The sequence below is a fragment of the Balaenoptera acutorostrata genome, chromosome 15 (assembly GCF_949987535.1).
Source record: "Balaenoptera acutorostrata chromosome 15, mBalAcu1.1, whole genome shotgun sequence".
Taxonomy (NCBI): Eukaryota; Metazoa; Chordata; class Mammalia; order Artiodactyla; family Balaenopteridae; genus Balaenoptera; species Balaenoptera acutorostrata.
In genome coordinates, this window is record NC_080078.1 from 17980673 (window position 1) to 18002368 (window position 21696).

Genomic DNA, 21696 nt, shown 5'->3' on the forward strand with positions numbered 1-21696 from the left:
AAGCCTCTGTCTCCAGTTCCAGGGTTAATTCTCATTGGTCTAAACCAATCACGGCTATTTCATTCCCTAGCCTGTGACTGGTTAGAGAGGAGCATGTGACTCTCTCTGGCCAGTGACTAACGAGGGGAATTCTTCAGGCCCGGTTCTGTCCCTGGGAAGGGAGAGATGGGGGAAGCGTGTCTCAGTAGATTCTGCCCCACCAGCAAGAGAAGCTGGACCTGGAATTCTGAGGCCTGAGGCAGCCCCGAGCACCTACGTGACCATTAAGCCGTAGCCCAGGCACACCGACCAATTCTGTCCGCTGGCTGGAGTCTGGTGCCGGGTCCTAAACCCAGCTGTGTTTCAGCCAGCCCCATCTCTGTTTCCTCTTCCCCAGAACCTCCTTTGGGGAGCCACCCCTCCCTCATTTTCAGCCCATCTGGTTTGGGTGAGGCTGACCTGACCTGCTCCAGAGGTGGGCATGTGACTCGGCCCTGGACAATGAGAACACTGCACCAGCACCCCGTCTCCTGCCCACAGCCCGCGACAGGTTCAGAGAGTGGCATGTGATCCCAGGCAGGTAACTGATCACTGGCCCCAGGACTTTTACTGGGACTATCTGGAGAGAAGAACTTTTCCCACTGCGGTTTTAAGATGCAGACCTGGAGCTGCTAGTAGACATATTGGCAGCTACGTGAGGGAAGAGCCTGCCTAAAAATGAAGCCAACACAGAATAAAGCAGGACCAAAGGATGGAGATCTCTGGAACCTGGATCCAGCCATGATAAGCAAATAAATGATATTCCTTTGGACCCGATAGGTCGTACCCTTCTCTCCCCTCCAGCCTATCCCTGCACAGGCCCAGGAATGGGAAGGGGATTTACTGACAAAACTGAACCTGCGTCTTTCCTCAGCGTCTGTGCCAACCGCCTCTTCTCGATTGCTCTGAGAGCCCAGCTGCCCCATTCCTGCTCCTACCCCACATCCTGGCCCAGTGCCAAGGAGTAAAACCACACCTGAGAGATGTAAATCAACACCTGCCACCCCCCCGGCTTGGCCAGGAAGAGAAGAAGCAGGGACAGAAGCTGATGTGACAGCTCAAGATGTCAGGGGCCTGCTCCCCGTCAGCTGAAGCCAGGCCAGCCTGGGTCCCGGGACACGAGGGCATGGCTCCCAGCAGACCCTCAACGGTTACAGGCCAGGGCGCGGGAGGGAGAGTCAGATGGGATTTCCAAGGCCTGTGGCACTCAGGAGAAAAGGAGGATGACGTTTCTGACAGGAGAGCCTGTCTGTGTCGTACATTTCCTGCTCTCCACAGCCCTAGGGGATGGGTACTCTTGTTATCGCCATGTTACAGATGGGGAAACTGAGGCACGAGGAGGTTGAGCAAAAAACTCAAGATCATGCAGCAAGTGGCAGGGCAGGTACTGGAACCCAGCTCTGTGGGACTCTGGGGCCCCTGGTATTCAGATGTCATCCCTGCAATGGGAATATTTGAGGGGAAAACATGAGTGGCTGGAAATGGCCTCCACCCCCAGTTGCACCTAAAATAGAGGCGGGCCAAGCCATCCACTGTGTAGCCCCTGTGATTATTTACTTGATCGTTTCCTACAAACCAGCTCTCCCTATTTAAAAAATGTCAATACGTTCGTTTTTTTAAAAAGGAACATCATAAAATGAAAGAATAAAATAAAATAAAATAAAATAAAATAAAATAAAATGGCACCTCACTGCCACTGTCGTGACTGGAAAGCAAGCATGAAATGCCGTAAGCATCTCATAAAGTAAATGCAATCAGAGCCACGTAACGGCCTTAAATTTCGGCTGAACTTGTTTTCTGGGGGAAGGCTCTGAGCCTGCAGCCTCTTCTCTCTGTTAAAGAGAAGGATTAGTAAACCAGTCAGCTCAGCTGAGATGCCTCCCTTGACAGTCAGGGTTGGGCAGGAGCGGGCGTGGAGTGACCGGTCTCACCCTGGGATTCGCTCATTTAAGTGTGTTTGGAGGTACCACCTAAAATCCCAAGTGTCCCGCCCCCTGGGAAACAAATGTGGTCCAGAGCCCTTCTTTATAGATGAGGAACAGCGCCCAGAAATAAACTCCCCTGTCTGCACGCTGGGAATCAGGGGCCTGGAGGGGTGGAGGGCCCGGTCCCGGCACAGAGCCAGAGGAGAAGCTGGGGGTCCAGATCCCCAGGGTTTGCTGTCCAATCGCGGGTCACTTTCCCCACCTCCCACCCCAGAGCCTGAGTCTCGACCCGTCTGAGTCTCAAGAGGTCACAGAGAGACCCCACAGGGTGCCCACTCACATCCGTGGGGTCGTTCTCATTTGAGATGTTGACCAGGTAGGTGAGCTCGGAGTATAGGTGATTCTCAGGAGGGTACGGGTTGTTCCACGTCAGCAGCCACGTGCGGGAGGTGTTGGGGTGAACAGTGAGGTTTCTGGGCGCCAGGGGTTTCACTGCGGAGAAGTGGTGCCTGGTGAGGGGCTGGGCTGGGCGTCAGGAGGAGGCCCGGCCCGGCCTGCAGACCATTGAGATTTTCGGTCAACACCACCTCCATAATACGTTGATGGGATACCACACAGATTTCGTCATAATGGAGAATTAAAACCCTGATACCGATTCTCATGTTGCTAAAATCCTACTTAGCACTTTAGGGGTTGTTAAGTACATTTCCACAGTGAGTGCAAAATGGATACGCAAAGTAACCCAAACTTTGGCCTTTCTACCTTCATCCTTCACTCTATTGGCCACCTCTGTGCTCTGTATTATTATGTACTAAGTATTTTTCTTTATTTTGATTCATGTGTTTTAAAACTTAGTCTCTTTTAAAGCAATCATATCCATGAGATCACAGGTATATAATGAGCATTAAAATCAACACACACTTATAAAAATTCTTTTAATTCATGGATCCGTTCATGGGACGATTTAAATCACCTCCCCCCAACACCCTCCAACTCCGGGTATGAGTAAGCCCTTCCGGAGTTGCTGATGGAGTGGTGACTACTGTGAGCTCTGTGAGAATACTGCCTCTGCTGCTGAGGAGCTGTGTGACCTGAGGGCAGGTTACTTGCCTTCTCTGAACTATGTACGGTTTTTATCAATTGCAAAATAGGGATAATAACTGTCTTTTGGAAACTGAGGCTCAGAGAGGTAACATGACTTGCCCAAGATCATACAGCAATAAGTGGTGTTTTAAACTCCTGTCACTACACCCCAGCAAGCTCTTGGGGAATTCCTGCGGGAATTCTGGGTACCAGGATAGACTGGTCTAGCCTCCCATGGTCTAGACTGTCTGAAGAAGAAGCAACAGCTGAACAGTTGACAGAGGGTGGAAGGACGGTTCCCGGTTCAGTTTCTGATCTGCAGCAAGCATGCCTTCCACCAAATATGCCTCATTCAGCACCCTGATCTGGGCACTTAAACACAGGGGGTTGAAATATCTGAACCGAAGGGGTCCTGACGTACTGCTGAGCCCAACCCCATTTCAAAGATGGGAGGACTGAGGCCCAGAAAGGGGCAACAACCCCATCAGGGGTTGGAGGCTGCTTGAATGGCCCCCCTCCCCCAAATGGAGCCTGCCTCCCTTGCCCGGCACCTGGCCGCTGTGGGAACAACTGCGGCCCCGCCCTATGCCACCCCACCGTGCCCCGCCCTGCTCACCATGCTCACTGGGCTTGAAGGAGCTCTTCCACAGCAGCTGCTCCCCAGCCCACAGGTCCAGCTGGTAGGTGTCCGCGCTGACCACGTTATCCATATGCATATGGCACACGCACACCGCGCCAGCTCTGTTCTCGGGGACACACATGTGGTTTCTGCAGACACAGATGTTGCATTAGGCTGGTCATGTGACCCACGGGCATCCCAGGACACACCTCAAGGAACCACAGGCCCTTCCAGCTTCCTGGTCACCCTGCCTCAAGGACCAGATCTGGGAACTTGGGAGCAGAGTGGCCAGGATGCAATGGGGACAGGGGCCTAGGACCACCTCCCTGCTGGCCACAGCCCCTCACCACACTCACCATGGACTCTTATCCGCCCCTGGCCCCAGCCTTGGACCCTGAAAGCCAGCAAAAGGGAAGAACCCACGGCATGAAAGAATTTGTAACAACATATGTGTCTGTCCCAGCATCCCTCTGGTAGCACAGTTTAGCCCAGTACAGCGGACTGTGGCTTGGCAGGCACATATCCTGTGCCCCACAGCCTAATCCTAATGTGTCACCCAAAACAGCCAACCCCATGTCTCATAGACTAGGCCAGGGGTCAGCAAACGTCTTCTGTAATGGGCCAGATAGTAAATATTTGGGGCTTTGAGGGCCATACCCTTGCTGTTCCAACTATACAGCTCTGCTGATACAGCACAAAAAAGCCCCAGCCGTAGACAATACGTAAACAAATGGGCATGGCTGTGTGTCAGTAAAACTTTATTTACAAAAACAGGTGGTAGGCCAGATGTGGCCCATGGGCCATAGTTTGCAGATCCCTGGTCTAGGCCAATGTATCACATACAGAAGCACAGCTGGTCCACCTTAGTATATTGTGGAATAACAGCTCTGTCAGTGTAGCCCACATCAGGTGTGCTGTATATCCCACTGTGCTCCATAACTGTGTGCTTTGTGTACTGGGTCATGTCCTGGGGCACCACCTATACCAGTGGTTACCCCTGTGTACCATGGATTATCCCAGTGGACCACCTGGAAAAACATATCCCAAGTTCCATGGTCCACCAACCATCGCTGTGAACTCCACTGCTAACACTGTACCCCCAAACAATGGTCTAGCCCAGAGGTTCTCAAAGTGTGGTCTGGGATTCCACCAGGTCAAACTGGTTTCACAGTAATACTCCGACATTAGTTGCCATTTCCACTCTCCTTCTCTCACAAGTGTACAGTGGACTTTTCCAGAGGGTACACGATGTGTGATAATGCCATTGCTCTGACGGCCTGTTGAATGTGAACTTGTGGGCTGTTGTGATTTAAAATTTCTGTTTTAATTTCTAATAGGGGAAATATTGATAGATGTAAGCTACCCAGACTAAAGCTTTGGGGGTCCTCACTAATTCTTTTCTTTCTTTCTTTCTTTGGTTGCACCAGGACTTAGTTGCAGCATGCAGGATCTTTAGTTGCACCATGCGAACTCTTAGTTGTGGCATGTGGGATCTGGTTCCCTGACCAGGGATAGAACCTGGGCCCCCTGCACTGGGAGTATGGACTCTTAGCCACTGGACCACCAGGGAAGTCCCTGGTCCTCACTAATTCTTAAGCACGCAAGAGAGTCCTGGGACGAAAAAGCTTGAGAACTGCTGGTCTAGTCCAGGATTCCACCACATCCACATGCCACGTGCCTCGGTGACACTGAGCTTGGAGCACCGTGATGCACTCGCTGTGTCTTACACACGCTGCACCCCAGGGCACCTCACCTCTACCATGCCCAGTAAGCCCCCGTGAACCGCATTTAGCACACGCACTCCGGGGTACCACGTGGGCCAGGCGAACTCCGAGGCAAACTTTCCCCAACTCCCAGTTCCAGCCCAGGCTTACTCAAAGGAGAAAAATTCCAGCTGGTAGAACAGGCGGAGCTCGGCTCTGCAGTTGGTGGGCTGGGCCATCTCCCACTCACAGGTGGAGATGTTGATGTAGTCGGAGAAGCAGGTGGGCCCCTGCAGGACCCTCACACTCCCTGGGGAGACACAGGAGACGTCTGAGCAGCTACAGCCTGACGACCAAGAGGGATGAGTTGGAAACCAGCCCAAACAGGACCAAGGGGCCCATCACAAAACAACGAAACCACTGTCCGAGGCACGGTCCTCACAACGCAGGGGCCAGGAATGGGGCTCTGTGAGCTTCCCAGCTGGCACTGGGGTGATGCCTGCAGCGGAAGAAATACCCTTGGGTACAGGGTCCATCAGCGGAGAAAGACCAAATGCACCTTTATAGTATGCAAATGCAACTACCTGCCCTTGGCCGAATTAAAGGAAAAATATGCCAGTCTAAGGGTAGCTATCCCACCATCACAGGCATCTGTCCCCCGGCGTAAGCCTGGTGCATAAACAGTCAATACTGTCAAGGTTTGCTGAATGAAGGAAGGAATGAGTGAACGAGAGGTGGTGACTTACCAGAGCGTGCCACCCACATCAGGATCAGACAGCCCACGGAAAACGCGAGCCCAGAGTGAAGCCACGCCATCGGGAGATCCTACAGCGCCTGCTGGGAGCAAGCGAGCCCATTAGCGCTGATTCATGATTCCCACGGTCCCCATCATCCCGAGCGCAGCTTTCAGAGCTCACCTCCAGATACAGCCCTCCCCGTCCGCCGCACGCCCCCTCCACCCGGCCCCGCCTCCCTCTCCACCAGGCCTGCACCTGCCCCCCTGCACATCTTTACTTCCTGCTGCTCTTCAAACATACCATGAATTCACTCTCACCCCCATGCCTTTCCTCTCCCTGTCCTTCTCATTGATTCTCTCAGTCTCTGTCTCTGTCTTCTCTCTCATTTATTCATTTTATTCATCCATCTATTCATGATGAATAAATGGGCCCTTAATACTCCAGTGTTTATTAAGAAAAACAAGGACAGTCGCCGACATAACTACAATACAACCATCAAAATCAGGAAATTAACACGGATGCATTACTGCCAGCTAATGCACAGACCCTATTTCCATTTTGCTAATTGCCACAGCAATGCTCTTTATAAGTCCAGGATCTAGTCCAGAATCATGCGTTGCATCTGATGATCATGCCATCCTAGTGCCCAGGTCTTGGCTTCTAAATACTATTCTCGACTGACAGGAACCAGGGCTCCTCGGAGAAACAGCTGACTCCAGGAGAAGGGAAAGTACAAGAAAAGCCTGGAATTCTTCTTGTGCCAGAAAGTAAGGAAGTGCTCCACGAATGATGGGGACCTCTTGAAAAGACATAGGAGCCAGACAGAATGGACGCCCACCGGCCAAAATGGGCACAATTAGAGCCTCACAATGAATATTATAGTAACCAACTGTAACCCTTAGAGTTAAAATAGGGGTGCAGGAGTCTATGGTGATAAAGATGAGTAAGTGGGGGGAAGGGACAGCTCTATTTCACCACAGCAGGCTCCAAGTATCTCCCCACAAACTCATATTAATTAACTTTACATAATTCATATACAATACTTGATATATGTAATTGTATAGAACCTTATATACAGAAACCTGGCAGATACCACCTTAACCAAATGGTCAGTGTTGACATGGCCAGGAATGGGACAAACCAAGGTCATGAGCTTTCTGAAAACAATGCCCTTGGAAGAACACAGCATCACTTCCCTGTGGTCCCTGCCCCCAGTGCACAAATCGCATGGAAACATCAGACAAGCCTACACTGAGGGGCAGTCTATGCAGGAAGCGGCCTGTACTCTTCAAAAAGTGCCCTGGGGGCAAAAGGCAAGGAGAATGGGAGATGTTCTCCTTTCAATTGTGTGTCTGTCATCCCGAGAGCCTGTGTTTGTCTTGTGCACGGCCAATCTCCTAGTACCTACGGCAATGCCTGGCACGCAGCACGTGCTCAGGCAAGTCTGTCGAATAAATTCACTTTGGACATGATGTGGGGCCACTGATGGGCTCAGCACGGGGCTGGAAAGCTCTCCCTAGGGGGAGACTTGGTATCCACTCAAAGCCTCAACTGGCCTTCCTGGCAGAGCCACAGTGAAGACCAAGGAAGGAGGGGTGGGAGTGGAGTTTGGAAAACAGTGATGCTGGTTTCCTCTGCCAAGTCCCAGCAACCTTCCTTCTTGTGAGTTCACAGACATCCACAGCATCCTGTGGCAGAGACAGCAAAGGGGTCACTCTCGCCCCAATTTTGAATAAAGAGAAACAGAGAGGTCAAGACGTGTGTCCAAGGTCACACAGCAGAAAGGCTACCGAGGTAAAGTCCTTTAAAAAGGTGTGGGGGAGTGAAGCAACCCCCTCAGGGCAGACTATATCATGACATCTACAGCGGTCAGGGTGTTATCCTTGATGTGTTTCGGAGGGCACATCCAGACGTACGCATGTGCACACACACACCCACACACGCACACTGACTGGTTTCACAGGGATGGCAGGTGCTGCGTCTCAGGAGAAACCGCGGCACAGATGTGGTGGTGACAAGGCCTCTCTGAACATCACAGGGAACGAAGGACGAACGTGCAGAGAAGCAGAGGAATTAAAAAGAATAATTACCAAATGATCAGGGTGTAAGGCACATGGCAAAAGGAAATAATTTCAAGTCCACACCCTCGACTGTCGGATTCCTGACGTGTAGGGGTTGGGAGGAGTCTCGGGGTCACCTGCCCAGCCCAAGTGGCAACCTGAACAGGGGTGCCTGCCGAGATGCCATCTCTGACATGTTGCCATCCAGTTTCTGCTTGTCCTCTTTCCATGGGTGGGGTGGTCACCCCCAGGTCATTTTTGAGCAGAGCCTGACTATTGGAAACAGCTTCCTTGTGCTGAACCAAGCATTTGTGTAAACAAAATCCTGCTTATCAAGTACTCACATGTGCTTGACCCTTTGCCGTGTGCACTAGAGTTATTACCTTATTGACTCTGCCCAAGAACCCTGCAAGACGGGTTGTTATTTCCGCTTTCTTCCTAAGGGAACCGAGGCCAGAGAGATCAAATAACTTGCCCATCGGGTCCCACAGCTGGCGAGAGGGCAGGGCCAGAGTCAGAATCCAGGTCTGCTGGCTTCTGAGCCCAAGGTACCTTCCAATATACCAACTCCTTCAGTTTCTCCTAGAACCACAGACTGAACCCAACAAGGCGGAATGAAATGGGCCGGGAAGAGTTGGTCAACCTGCTTCCTTCTAAACATTTTACACCGATTAATTCAATAATCAAAACAGCTCTTGTAGCTAAAGCCATATTAACAGAGATATGAGAGCCAAGACCAGGGAGGCGACAGTACCCAATCGTAACTGTGCATCCCTTTGGAAGAAATCTTGCTGATTTCAAGCTTGTCAAGAGGATGACAACTAATACAGAGAGGGCCTGAAAATCCCAGAGGGGCTAGAAGGCCTCCCCTAAACGGCTCTGCTCTCCTATTTCCTGCAGCCTCATCATGCACTCAACAAACATAAACTATTTACCAAAATATTTAAACATGCCAAGTTTCTTTCTAAACATTTTACATACAATAATTCAATATTTAAAACAGCCCTAATGAAGTAGCTACTAGTACTTTTTCCCATTTTTAGAGGAGGAAACCAAGGCTCAGGAAAGTTAAGTGACTTGTCTGAGGTTACAGAGAGCTGATAGTCCTAGGATTTGAACAGGGTCAGTCAGGCTCCAGAGCCTTGGCTCCTAACCACTATCTGTGTTTAGACCCCAGAGTTCTCCATGTTTTGGAGGTCCCTGACCCATCTGAACCTCCGATGCAAACTCCAAGCTCTCTTTCCAGAAAAGTGCACACATTTAATTTTGCATTCCGTCTTAGTGGTTCACACAGCGGTTACTTGAGCTTACTGAAGCCCAAGTAAGGACTCCAGGTCAAAGCCCCACCCGCTCCCCAGGCAATGAGCGGTTTTTGAGGGTCTTTGAATAGGGTCGTGGCAAGATTTTTCCAAGACCCAGTCTGGGGCTGGGGAGAACGCTGAAATGAGGGGGAGCCGGCGGGGTGGGGGGCAGTTAGCAGTTGCTGCAAACGCGAGTCTCTTCTCCATGCTGAAACCAGAGTCATTTTCAAATTGGAAACCAGGCTATGATCTGTCGGTTCACTTCACTGGCCTCTGGCTCCTGAAAGATGTCTTCACCCCCAGGGCGGGGGGTGGGGGTGGGGGGGCCACAGAGCCCCAGGGGTCCACAGCCCATCCAAGAGCAGCATCTCAGAATCAAATCCAAGCCCCAGAATGAAAGCAGCCAAAGCAGCCAATCGAAAAGGCTACATGCTGTTTGATTCCCTTTATGTAACATTCTTGAAATGACCAAACCATGGAAATGGTGAATAGATTCGTGGTTGCCGCATAGGTGGGGGGGGGGGGCAGCAGGGAGGGAGGGAGGTATGGCTATAAAAGGGCAACACGGGGATCCTTGTGATGGTAGGACTGTTCTGTATCTCACTGCAGTGGTGGAGACAAAAACTGTGCACGTGATAAAGTTAAATTAATAAGAAGCAAGCTAACAAAACGAATAAAAATAACATGTGTGTGCATGCACAAACACGCAAATACACACGCAAACGAGTACCAGTAAAATGGAGGCAATCTGAGGAAGATCAGTGGTTTCCATCAATGTCAATACCTTGGTTGTGATACTGAACTATAGTTTTGTAAGATGTTACCCTTGGGGGAAACAGAGTAGAGGGGATCTCTCTGTATTATTTCTTACAACTGCATGGATTAATCCTTACAACAATTACCACAAAATAAGAAGTTTAAGAAAATGCAAAAAAAAAAAAAACCAACCCAAACCACTCAAGCCCCTCTGATGATCTGGCCCCCAGAGACCCCACTACCATCCCCTCCTATTCCTGCTCCCTCCCCCTCAAGCCTTCTGTCCCACTGGCCTTCTGACACACCCCTGTCCCTTTCCTCCCTCGCACCCTTTACACCCAGAAACACCATCCAGCGAGGGCACTCTATGTTACTTCTCATCACAGCACCCTGTTTATTTCTGTCATATACTTATCACCATCTCTAATCATATCTCTGTGGTTATATATGTGAATGTTTATTTTATTTCAGTAGGTAGGTGGCAAAGATAGAAAGATTTGACTGCAAAAATGTTTTGAACTTCCCCAGATCAAAACACACCATAAAGAAAAAAAGCAAGCAAGCAAAAGATTAGCAAAAAGTGGCAATCTACATTACAGAAAGTGAAGGGCCTTAACATATAAAGTGGTCTGACAAATCAGTACGACAAAACATTCCTTTAAGTAAAATAGCCATGGTCATTGCTTTGTCCCGTGTCTAAACAGTGCCTGACATGTACACAGTATGTGCTCATGAAACATCTATTAAATGAATGATTGGTTAAAATTCAACAACAATGAATACAATAATCTGTTTTTAAACATGGAGTATGTACCAAGCCTTTGCCCCTAATAACTGCCATGCATATACAGTACTTATTACGTGCCAGGCATGGTTCTAAGTGCTTATAATATATTAAGCATCTCACAACTTTATGAAGTAGATGCCATTAAAATCCCCATTTTAGGGCTTGCCTGGTGGCGCAGTGGTTAAGAATCCGCCTGCCAATGCAGGGGACACGGGTTCCGAGCCTCTGGCCCGGGAAGATCACACATGCTGCGGAGCAACTCGGCCCGTGCGCCACAACTACTGAGCCTGCGCTCTGGAGCCCGTGATCCACAACAAGAGAAGCCACCGCAATGGGAAGGCCGCGCACCGCAACGAAGAGTGGCCCCCGCTCGCCGCAACTAGAGAAAGCCCACGCACAGCAACGAAGACCCAACGCAGCCAAAAATAAAAAATTAATTAAAAAAAAAATCCTCATTTTAATGATGAGGAGACGAAGGCAGGGAGAGGTCAGAGCACTCGTTTGTGGTCACAGAGCTGGGATTTGAACCCAGGCAATCTCCCGCCAGAATCCACGCACCACTGCCTCTCAGAATGTCGTCCCTGCAGCCCTGGCATGTGGTGTTATTAGTCTGATTGGCCAAAGAGGAAACTTGAGGCCTACAGAGGGCAAGTGACAAAGCCAAGTTCATGGAGTTAGGAAGCAGCAGAGTGGGTGAAAGCCTGACCAAGAAAAGAGCAGAAGTGCCCAGAGTGGGAAAACACTCCTGCTGGCCGGGAAACACAATTAACTCACTCTTTTTATCTGGGGGGAGATGAGTCTTGAAATGTCAGAAGCCAGCAGCAGTACAGAAGTGACGCAGCGGGTCTCTTCCTGAACCCAGTGGGTGTGCAGGCCTCCTGCTCCTCTTCCCTCTCTAGGCTGCAAACCGACGTGGAGGGGGTGGGAGGTTGGCTCGGCAGACAGGATGCAGCCGGTCCTGTGACAAGAGGCATGTGGATAGGAAACCCGGGACAGCAGGCGCTGCGGGTGACCTCCCTCCAGAGCCGCTGACCCCTGAAACGCCACAATCTTAAGCTGGCCTGAAGCTTCTGCTGAGCTGGTCTGGCAGGGGGGCAGGGATACACTTCTCCATGGGGCAGCAGCCTTCCCAGAACTGCTGCCCAGCTAGGGTTCCCAGAACCGAAAGCCACGTCACCAGCCCCACCCAGGACGGTGAGGAAGGCCGTCCAGGGCCCCAAAATGGCCTGGGCTCTGCCTGCCTGCCCCACCCCCAGCCCAGAGAGTGGAGGGGAGGGGCGGCAGCAGCAAGAACCCGCCGCCTCAGCCAAAGAGCCCACCAGGCTCCCCCCGTGCCTACTGTGTGCTCCGGGTCCTCACCCCCTCGCTTGTGCCCCATGTATTCTTGCTGCAGGTGTTTCCTCAGCACCTACTATGTGCCAGCTACTACAGATGTGAAAAAGGCCATTCATTCATTCATTCGTGCCTTTTTACCTTCTTTCCCTTAACAAATATTGGAGTGAGGAGAGAAGTTACTGGAGGATTTGGGGCACAGAGGTGAGACTTCAAAGGCTCCCTCTGGCCTCTGGGGTCAAGGGCAGAAGCAGGGACCCATGAGGAGGCCACTGGACTAGCCCAGGCACCAGGTGCCAGGTGCACCAGGGTTGTAGGGAAGAAGAGGTAAGAACGGGTTAAATTCTAGATCTGTTGTGAAGGTAGAGTCAACAGGCTTTGCTGACAGAATGGAGTTCGGGGGCTGGGTCAGAGAAAAGGGGACAAGTAGGGGTCAAGAATGACTCTGAGGCTTTCGGCCGGAGCCACTGAAAGGATGGAGGTGCCACCCACCAAGATGGAGTGGGCTGCGGGAAGGACCAGTGTGAGGTCAGGCATCATCAGATACGTAAGAGGCTGTGAGCACAGAGCTGTCAGTGAGGAGGGGCGAGGAAGGGCCAGCTGGTCCTACAGGGTCGGTGGGGGGCCAGGGGGCAGGTAAATGAACAAGAATCCTCCAGGGGAGGGACGGCGGCATGCGGAGAGGAAGGAAGAATGTCCCCCAGAAGGCATGTGGGCTCCGTGAGGGCAGGGGACGTGCTCCATCTTCTGGAAGCAGAACGCCTAGCCCGTGCCCAGCACAGAGCAGGTACTCAATAAATGAGCATGTGTACTTTACTTTATTCTGACTTTTACACTTATACAGTGCTTCCTCCGTGCCAGGCACTGTTCTAGGATGCTTTAAGACCCCGTATGAGATGAGTACAATTATTAAACCCATTTTACAGATTCTGAAGGATCCTAAGATAGGGAGGGTGTGGCCCATTTCCCATCCTACAAGACAGGCCCTTGGCTGCAGCAAGGGGTAGGGGTCATAGCGGATGAGAGCAGTGCAATCAGAAAGGCCAGAGGACAACACTGTCTACCAGGGGTGGTAAGCGATTCAGACTCCATCCTCAGGGCAGTAGGGAGCCACTGAAGGCTATTGAGCAGGAGAGGAGCTGCTTTCCAGAAAGCCCACTCTGACCTGCGTGTGGAGAACGAGTGCAGGAGCAGCTGACAGAAGAGGCAGTGCCGCTCGAGCTGCAGAAGAGAAGGCAGGCTCTAGCTCTGTTTGGGAGGTGGACGTGGCAGAACTTGGTGACGACTGGTGGCTGGGAGCTGGGAGCAGGGAGGTGGCCTTGGGCTGGAGCATGGGCGGATGGGTGGTGGCGGGTGCTGGGAAGAGGAGTGGTCTTGCTGCGGAAGACCACGTACTTCACCATACTGTGGACCTGGTGAGTCCAAGTAGGCGATGGGCCCGAAAAGGCATCCAGGAGGCAGTATGTCCTAGCGGCCTGGTGCTCAGGAGGAAGGCTCACGCTGGAGACCGGTTTGCAGGTCATCAGCTGTGGCTGAAGCCCACAGGGGCTGTGCAGAGTGAGAGACACAGCCTTGTCTGAGAGGGGAGGGAGGGGGCTGGAGACCGTGAACCTCCTTCGTGGGATTCGGATGGGCCAGAGCCCCGAGGGGGTGCACCATCTCGGGGACAGGCTGGCATCCTGGGCTAACAGCCACCTTATGGCAATGTGGACGCTCACGTTGGCTGCGGACACATGAAGTCCAAGTGTCCACGGGAGGGGCAGCCGGGTGACTCCATCTAGGATCCTGGAAGCCATGCCCATCCTCAGAAGGTACCAGTGACCCCGGGGAGGAGGCTGCGCCTGAGGACCTGAGTGCAGACGCCACGTGCTCAGGACCAGCGGCCAGCCTCCATCACTCTGCAAGCCCTTCTGCTTTATTTCTCTTCCTGGCACTTACTCCTCACAGCCTAGCACACACGCACGTGTCCTGTGCACAGTCCAAAGCCCCCAGAGAACACCAGCTCCTACAGGCTGCACCCACCGGGTTCACTGCTATAGCCCTACAGCCTAGCACAGTGCCTGGCACACAGTAGGGGGCGGTCCATAGATATTTGCTGAATGGAAGAATAAATGAACGAACTCCCCCTGGCTGTGTGCAGTGAGGCCTGGCCAGCCATCCCTGATGGAGGCAGGGATACAGCTCCCAGAGCTGGCATTTTCTGCCTCTTACTGCTGGATAAACACTGACCAATTCTGGCTCAGAGTCTCCTTATATACCCCAAGGCAGGCACCACACCGATCCTGGCCACCCCAAGAGGGGAGGGGGGAGCTGATCTCCAGAGAGCTGGTAATTGGGGCATTACCCTGATTACTGCTCATTGCCCTGATACCCAGATACAAGATGTCTCGGTCCCAAGATGCTGATTAGATTTTGGCTGTCTTAGTGACAGTCACGGCTCCCGGTTCACCTTCTTCCTGAGGTCACCAGAAGTCACCATGATTCCCCCCAATTCCTTGAGTCTTTAGAGACCATGTCCTGGGCCCTTCTGCCCATAGGTTCCACCCTTCCCCAACTGAGGAACATGGAAGGTGCAATTATTATCATTCCCTTTGTAGACATGGGGAAACTGAGGCCCAGAGAGGTCCAGGAACCTGCCTAAGGATGCACAGCTAGTAAGAGGTGGGCCTGGGAATTGAACCCAGATCTTTTGGTTCTGGAGTCACAGTACAGCATCTGGCATGGAGGAAGCAGCCGTAAATTCACTCCTTTTATACACCTCTCTGTTTGCTCCTCCCAGCAAGCCCCGTGTGGAAGATGTGGTTAAACATTACCTGCACAGAGGAGGAAATTGAGGCTCAGGGGAATTCAGAAATAGTCCCAAGGTAACAGGGCAGGAAGTGATGAACTAGAACTTGGCCTCCACCACCGACCACTGTTTGCCCGGTCCTCACAGGGAGCATGTCTCAACAGGGACCAGGACTTTGGCCCCTGGGCAAACGCAAAGCAGTAGCATGTCAGCACAGATAACAGCTCCCTGTTCATGGTCTGTCTGCAGACAGGCAGGGGTTGGGATGGGGCTCTCCCTCGAGTTCTTTCTGTTGTCTCATCCTTTATCATTCTTGGCATGGTCAGGGACACACAGATGTGTGGGGACACCCACATGGGCAGGGACCCCAGAGCACGTAAGATGCGGAAGCGTAACTCTGAGCCTAAGCGCGTGGCCTCTGCACTGACTGGCTGGGAGACCTTGGCACACTGTGGTCCTCTCAGAGCCTCGGTCTCCTTATCTGTGAAATGAGAGCTGAACCACTTGCCTCCTGGGGCGGTTGAGGGGAGGCAAAGAGACCACGGCTGGCATAGCTGGGCAGAAGAGGCTTAGGGCAGTGCTGATGGAGCAGGCAGCAAAAGCTCGTCTCCAAACGCCAAGTACAGACCCTGAGTACATGACAGCTGCCATGACAGCACAGACGGGTCTCAGAGTACAAGCTGAGTATAGGAAGCTGGGCTTTAAAGGGCAATACTCATTCCATTTATATAAAGTCCAAAAGGATACAAACCAATCTTGGGGTTAGTGGTCAGGAAAGTGTCCTGGGGGAGGGTGGGACGGGAGAGAATCTTCTGGGGGGCTAGTCATGCTTTGTTTCCTGATCAGGTTATACACGCTTGTGTTTACTTTGTGAAGCTGGGCACTTGTCTGCATGCACATTGCAATAAAAAGAAAAAGAAAAAAACGATGGGTGAGAGGGAAGCGAATAGAGCGGAAGGTGCACGAGGCTATCGGGGTTTGTCAGCGAAGGTCTCAGAACAGCCAGTTCTCAGGGCTGGTGGATCCCCAAAGACCCTGGAGTCCAAGCCAGCTAGCACTTCACGTCCCCCTAGGCCTTTGCCACGGGGCCATCAACCCTCTAGTTGCCTGCTTCCAGCAATGGAGCGCTCACTCCCTCCGGGGGCAGTTCCCAGCTCCCAGCCACCTCTCACGGCCACGGAGGGTCATCTCCCCTAACGTCAACTCAAATATCTAAGAGAACGCAGATGCATGACCTCAGTGAGTAGAGAGGGGGCAGGTGGCGAGCACATGTCCAGTTCCTAACAGGCACCCGCCACTCTGCTTTGCACCATGTAAATGAAGGCCTAGGGGTCGCTAGGGTGCTCGATCTTTCACAAGAAGCTGGAAATCCAGATTTGTATGTATATTGCCCTGGTTTTTAAATGCTCAATTTTTAAAAAGCCACACCCCACATTTGTGGTCCCTCTGTGCCTTACAACCACCAGGTGATGTCCTCCTGGGTGAGTGGGTGTCCTGAGACACCAGAAGACCCCCAATAAGAGGAGAGGAGCAACAGGTGAGACCGCCCCCTGCACCTTCCCTAAGCTCCCTAAGCTCCGGCACCCCCAAACATTCCCTTCCTTCTGTCCCTGCGGGATGCGGCTGTTATGGTGCTGAGAAGCATCGTTTTGTCAGTGAGGAGTTCCAAAATTTTGCAAAAGCCCCACTGCTTTCCTCCTCGGGGTGGGTGGACGAGGGGATCAAAGAACAGTCCTTCCACCCTCCCAGCCCTGCCCCACCCTCCCCATATGTGCCCAGACTCCCCACTTCCCTTGGGCTGTTTCCTCTGCCTCTCAGTGCCCTCCTCCTACGCCACCCTCTCAGGATGTTCCTGGTCAAACGCTACTCTTTCCTCCTCCCACTTCCCAGCTCTGCCTGTCCCGCTGTCCAGACATTCTTTCCGTTCCCATAAAGAGTGAGCCGTGCGCGTCATTTTGCTCCATTTCCAGACTGAAAGTCCTCCAGGCCAGGGACTGTGTCTCATGCACGTCTCCTTGCGAACGCAGAGGTGGCCAGCCAATGATGGCGAAACTGAAGTCGTTGGCTGCCTCATTGTTGGATGTGTTCCTTCCTCCAGGCCTTTGTACATGCCATTCTCACTGCCTGGAATGCCGGCCAATGTTTACACCCAACGACTAATATGAGTACCGGGATGTTTACAATGCCTTTCATATTCACTGCGTGTTGTTATTTTCACAAAAACCCTAGAGAGAGGCAAAGCGAGTCATAGCCCCATGTTACGGTTTAGGAAATTGAGGCCCAAAGAGGGAAAAGGACTTGCCCAAGATCACTGAGCAAGTGGGTTGCAGAGCTGAGACTAAAATGCAAGTTTCTTTTTTGTTTTTTTTTAAACTCATGTGGCTACCAGACTGGAGTCAAAGAAAAGTCCTTCGACTTTAGAGGGGAAGAAAAGAAAATAAAGAATTGGAAAATTAGTCAAGAAAAATGCAAATAAAGATAACAGGTATAGGAATACTAATACTGAATAAAATGGAATTTAAGGCATCAAAGTATTAAAAGAAAGGTAGCTGTTTTATACTGATAAAAGGAGCAGCTCACCAAGAAGGTATAAAAATCATGAACCCTCTTCTATTCGTATCGTATATTCTGTTTATAAGCACCTAACAACATACCTTCAAAAATGAAGCAAAAAACTGAGAGAAGGCCAGAGAAAACTGAACAGATCCTCTGTCATAGTGGGAGATAAATCAGGTAGAGAAAACTACATAAAAACAGAGAAAATATAAATGATATAATTAGTAAGGGTGAACAAAATATATTTCCAGAACTTTAACCCAACAAAAACACACATCCTTTCAAATACAAGAGGAACAAACAGAAAAAAAATGGACCAGAAAATCCTACAAAGATGATCTCGACAAATTCTCCATCACTGATATCATAGAATCTACAGATATTGACCATTATGCAATACATTCAGAAATCAACAATCAAAAAATAACTTAAAAAATTCCATCCACCTTAAAAATATTATAACGCATATAACACTTTTAAGCAAAAGGGAAATTATAAACTATAGTAGTTAGTAGTGAATGACACTGTGTAACAAGACCTGTGGAATGAAGCCATAGCAGTACTCAGAGAAAAAACTATAGCCTGCAGTTGATTTACTAGAAAACAAGAAAGACTGAGAACGATTGTTAGCCTCAAACAAGGAACCTCAGAATGGAAGAAACCTTAATTGACAGCAGCTCGTGTAGACGAGAGAATTGGAGGGTTTAGCTGACAAGTTCAATACCAGCCCCAACTGGGGTGTGGCCACTACAAAGTATGATTGCAGGTGGCATCAACAGAGGTATGGGCTCCAGATCCAAGGAGGTGACAGCCTCCCTCCTCTCTGACTGGGCAGGCTTTGGGGGAGGCAATGGTTTTTATGTGGGACTCTGACCAATTGGATCATGTCCAAAGCCAGACTGAAGAGGAAGAATGACTGAATGAATTATGGCTGTGTCATCTGAATAAGAGAATCACTGCGCTGGGATGGAGGAGAATGCTTACTACCTCCAAGGGGTAGAACCAAAGCCAGAAAGCGAAAGCTGCTGGAAAGCTAATTTGGCTAAATCCCAGGAAAGATATTCTCCCAGTAAGAGCTGTCCAACAGTAGAAATCTGGTTTCTAGAAGGCCTACTCCCCAGAAGCAACACTATTGGGAAGCTGAGGGTCTGCGGGCTTGGAGGGCTACCCCCGCAGAGATCTGGCGTCCCTCCTCTCTGGAGAAGTTCCTCTTTTAAAAAGACAAAACACTCTCCTGGCTGCTTCAGGAAACCCTCAGGCCTTCCGCAGTTCTCCAAAACAGCTCTTGGTGACTGTGCTCCCTTATTTCTAACCTAGAAACCTACTTCTTTTAAACTCTGCTCCTTGGGCCGGATGGCTCAGAATAGTAGTTAAATGCATAGGCTCCCAGCCCTGGATTTGAATCCAGATTCTGCCCTTTCCAAGTTGCATCACTGGGTAAGTCTCTTCCCTGAGCCTCAGTTTCCTCCCCAGGGAAATGGGGAGGCACCCACGCATCTACCTGCCTCCACGACCCTCAGCCCCACCACGCCCCCTCTGCTTTAGGGTGTCTGCCATGCTGGGAAGATGCTCGTCGGTAAAACAATCTGTAAAATGATCTGGGCAATGATCGGATCACCTGTGACGTTGGTCCTGGCCTGACCACGTGCACAGGGTTGCTGGGCAGATCGATGGGAGGTGAGCACCGACAGTAGACAGTGACAGGTGGGCCTTTAGCGCCTGAATACAGTTTCCATGATGTGTTTAAACACAGTGCTAAAGACTAAGGACCCTGGAGCTGCCGGGTTCACAGCTATGTGGCCCCGGACAAGTTACTAAAGCTTCTGTGCCTGTTTTTTTCATCTGTAAAATCTGGATAAGAGCAGTTCCTACCTCGTACAGCTACTGTACAAGTTGAGTGAGACAGTGCAGGTCTCTGGCTCCTACTGGCTTTCCTGACCTCTCTCCCCGGGCCTCTTCAACTTGCTTCAACTCCATCCAACCACATCAGCTTCCTTGTTGTGAGTCAAACACACCTCAGGGCCTTTGCACTTGCTGTTCCCTCTGCTGGGATCACTCTTTCCCCAGATATCCACGTGTCTTTCTATGTCAGGTCTTAGCTCAAAAGTCACCTCCACCACCAGACGGTCAGCTCCACGAGGGCCCTTGTTGCTGCATCAGTCACTGCTGTGTCCCCAGCCCCAGCACGCTTGCTGAGTTGAGTGTAAGCAGCGAGCCCCATACTGGCACTCAAGACACGTGCGTGCCTGTCACTTTTAGCTTTGCAAACTGGCTCTGCAGGCTGGAGGCTGTTAGTCCCTTCACAGTCCTGTTGCTTAGAACACCTCCTTCCTCTCAGGAAATCTGTTCCACCAAACCCTTGAGGGCCAAGCTTCTCTTCCCCTCACCAGGACCCACCTCCTGCCTCTCTCCCTGGAGGGAGGGGGAGGGGGGACTCGGATGCCAGCCCAGATGGTGAGCAACCCCAGCGAGTCGCAGCTCCCAGGCCTGCTTTGTTGAAGACTTGGATTTCTTAAGTGACGTCGAGAAGATGAGGAGGCCCGAGGGGGCCCCAAGAATGAAAATGAGTCAGTCGGAGGCAAACCCGAAACCTCAGAGGTACCACCACTTCTTGGAAAGGCGAAGATGTGTGCATTTAGACAGAACTGTGCACGCAGAGCGGGGGCAAGCAGCAGGCCCGGAAATGGGGCCAGTCGGGCGGACGAGACCTTTTCTAGCATCCTCTCTAGTTCCCTCCACCTGGCCCGCTCCTCCAGGGCCTCTGCCCCTTGTCCTTCTAAATGTCCCTCCTCGGAGAGGCTCCCCCGACTCCGCCCCCACACTGCTTCCAAGCACTGTCACTATGTGACACGATACTGTAGGTGCCTGTCTTCCTGTGTGAGATCCTGGGGGCCAGGTGTGTTTCTGAATTCAGAATTACTCAGATTAGAGAAAGGTAATCTTGTATAAAATACCACCCATCAAAACTACCCCTGTCCCCCACGGGGCCCGAGGAGCACCTTGTGATCAATCACATGAATATCTCTGCAGCAAGACACACGAGCCTTCACACCAAGGAGAATACATAAAGCCTCCAAAGAGCCTCGCATTTAGTTCATGTCAGGTCTTGCTTCCACTTGAGTGATGAGAACGCTTCCGGTTTTCAGAGCTTGTGGATTTCGAATGCTAGATAAGGAGTATAGATCTGTGTACGTTTGTTTGTGTACTGCCTGTTTTCAGAGCTAGAAGTCTAACTCCAGGAGAGCAAGGACTTTGTCCAGTGCTCTATTAGTAGCACCTGGCACCTTGCCTGGCACACAAGTGCCCAATAAATATCCAAAGAAGAAATGAATGAGGAAGCCAGGCGCTGGATGTGAAGAAGTGACTCTGTCCTAATCGGGGAGAGAAACAGCAATCACGGAGCTGTGGGCAAGGTAACTCCAAAAATCATCTCACGAATACCGCCCCCTCCCCACCTCCAAACACCCATTTTACTGACAAGCAAACTGAGGCTCAGAGAGGTTAAGCAACTTCCTCCAGATCCCACAGATAGGAAGAACAGCAAGCTCACATTTGAACCTGGGGCCCCTGTCTTCAAGCCTGTGACCTTCTCTCTGCCTCAGGCTCAGAGAAGCAGAATGACTTGGCTGGAAGCAAAGCAACAGGGGTTACGGCCCATCAGATGCAGGGTCCCCCAGTCCCTCTAGGACTCTCAGCCTCCACTGGGGTTCACCCATCCACATTCTTGCAAGGGCAAATTCGTACAACATCTAGGCAAGCCGTTGGCCTCTCTTCTAGCCGAGCCAAGGGAAATCTGGTCAAACAAGACTGGCATGTCTCCACGGTCCTGAGGAATGCTCCAAAAGATGTCCCTCTTGGCCACCCCAGCAAAGTGGCACAGTGGGAAAGGACAGAGGTTGGGAAGGAAAGCAGGTTTGAATCCCTCCATCTGTCACTCTTAGATGTGCTCTTAGATGTACGACCTTAGGCAAGGCCACCACGCACATCTCTGAGTCTTGGTTTCCTCACCTGCAAAATGGGCAGATTAAATG

At 51.3% G+C, this 21696-nt stretch overlaps 1 protein-coding gene across 7 annotated transcripts in view; it reads right to left on the minus strand.

Moving 5' to 3' along the window:
* Positions 1-21696, minus strand: part of IL4R (interleukin 4 receptor) — a 41585-nt gene that overhangs the window by 17176 nt on the left and 2713 nt on the right. Inside the window, exons 2-7 of one of the 7 annotated variants that reach the window (XM_057529474.1) lie at positions 11764-11947; positions 10177-10271; positions 6095-6185; positions 5520-5658; positions 3643-3794; positions 2284-2435 (exon numbers count right to left, since the gene is read on the minus strand). In XM_057529474.1, the coding sequence (XP_057385457.1) occupies positions 2284-2435; positions 3643-3794; positions 5520-5658; positions 6095-6164 (513 nt within the window). In that variant the 5' untranslated portion in view covers positions 6165-6185; positions 10177-10271; positions 11764-11947. Of the gene's footprint in view, positions 1-2283; positions 2436-3642; positions 3795-5519; positions 5659-6094; positions 6186-10176; positions 10272-11763; positions 11948-17763; positions 17842-21696 lie in introns of those variants that run through there. The other 6 variants (XM_057529471.1, XM_057529473.1, XM_057529475.1 and 3 more) reach the window with 6 other exon arrangements.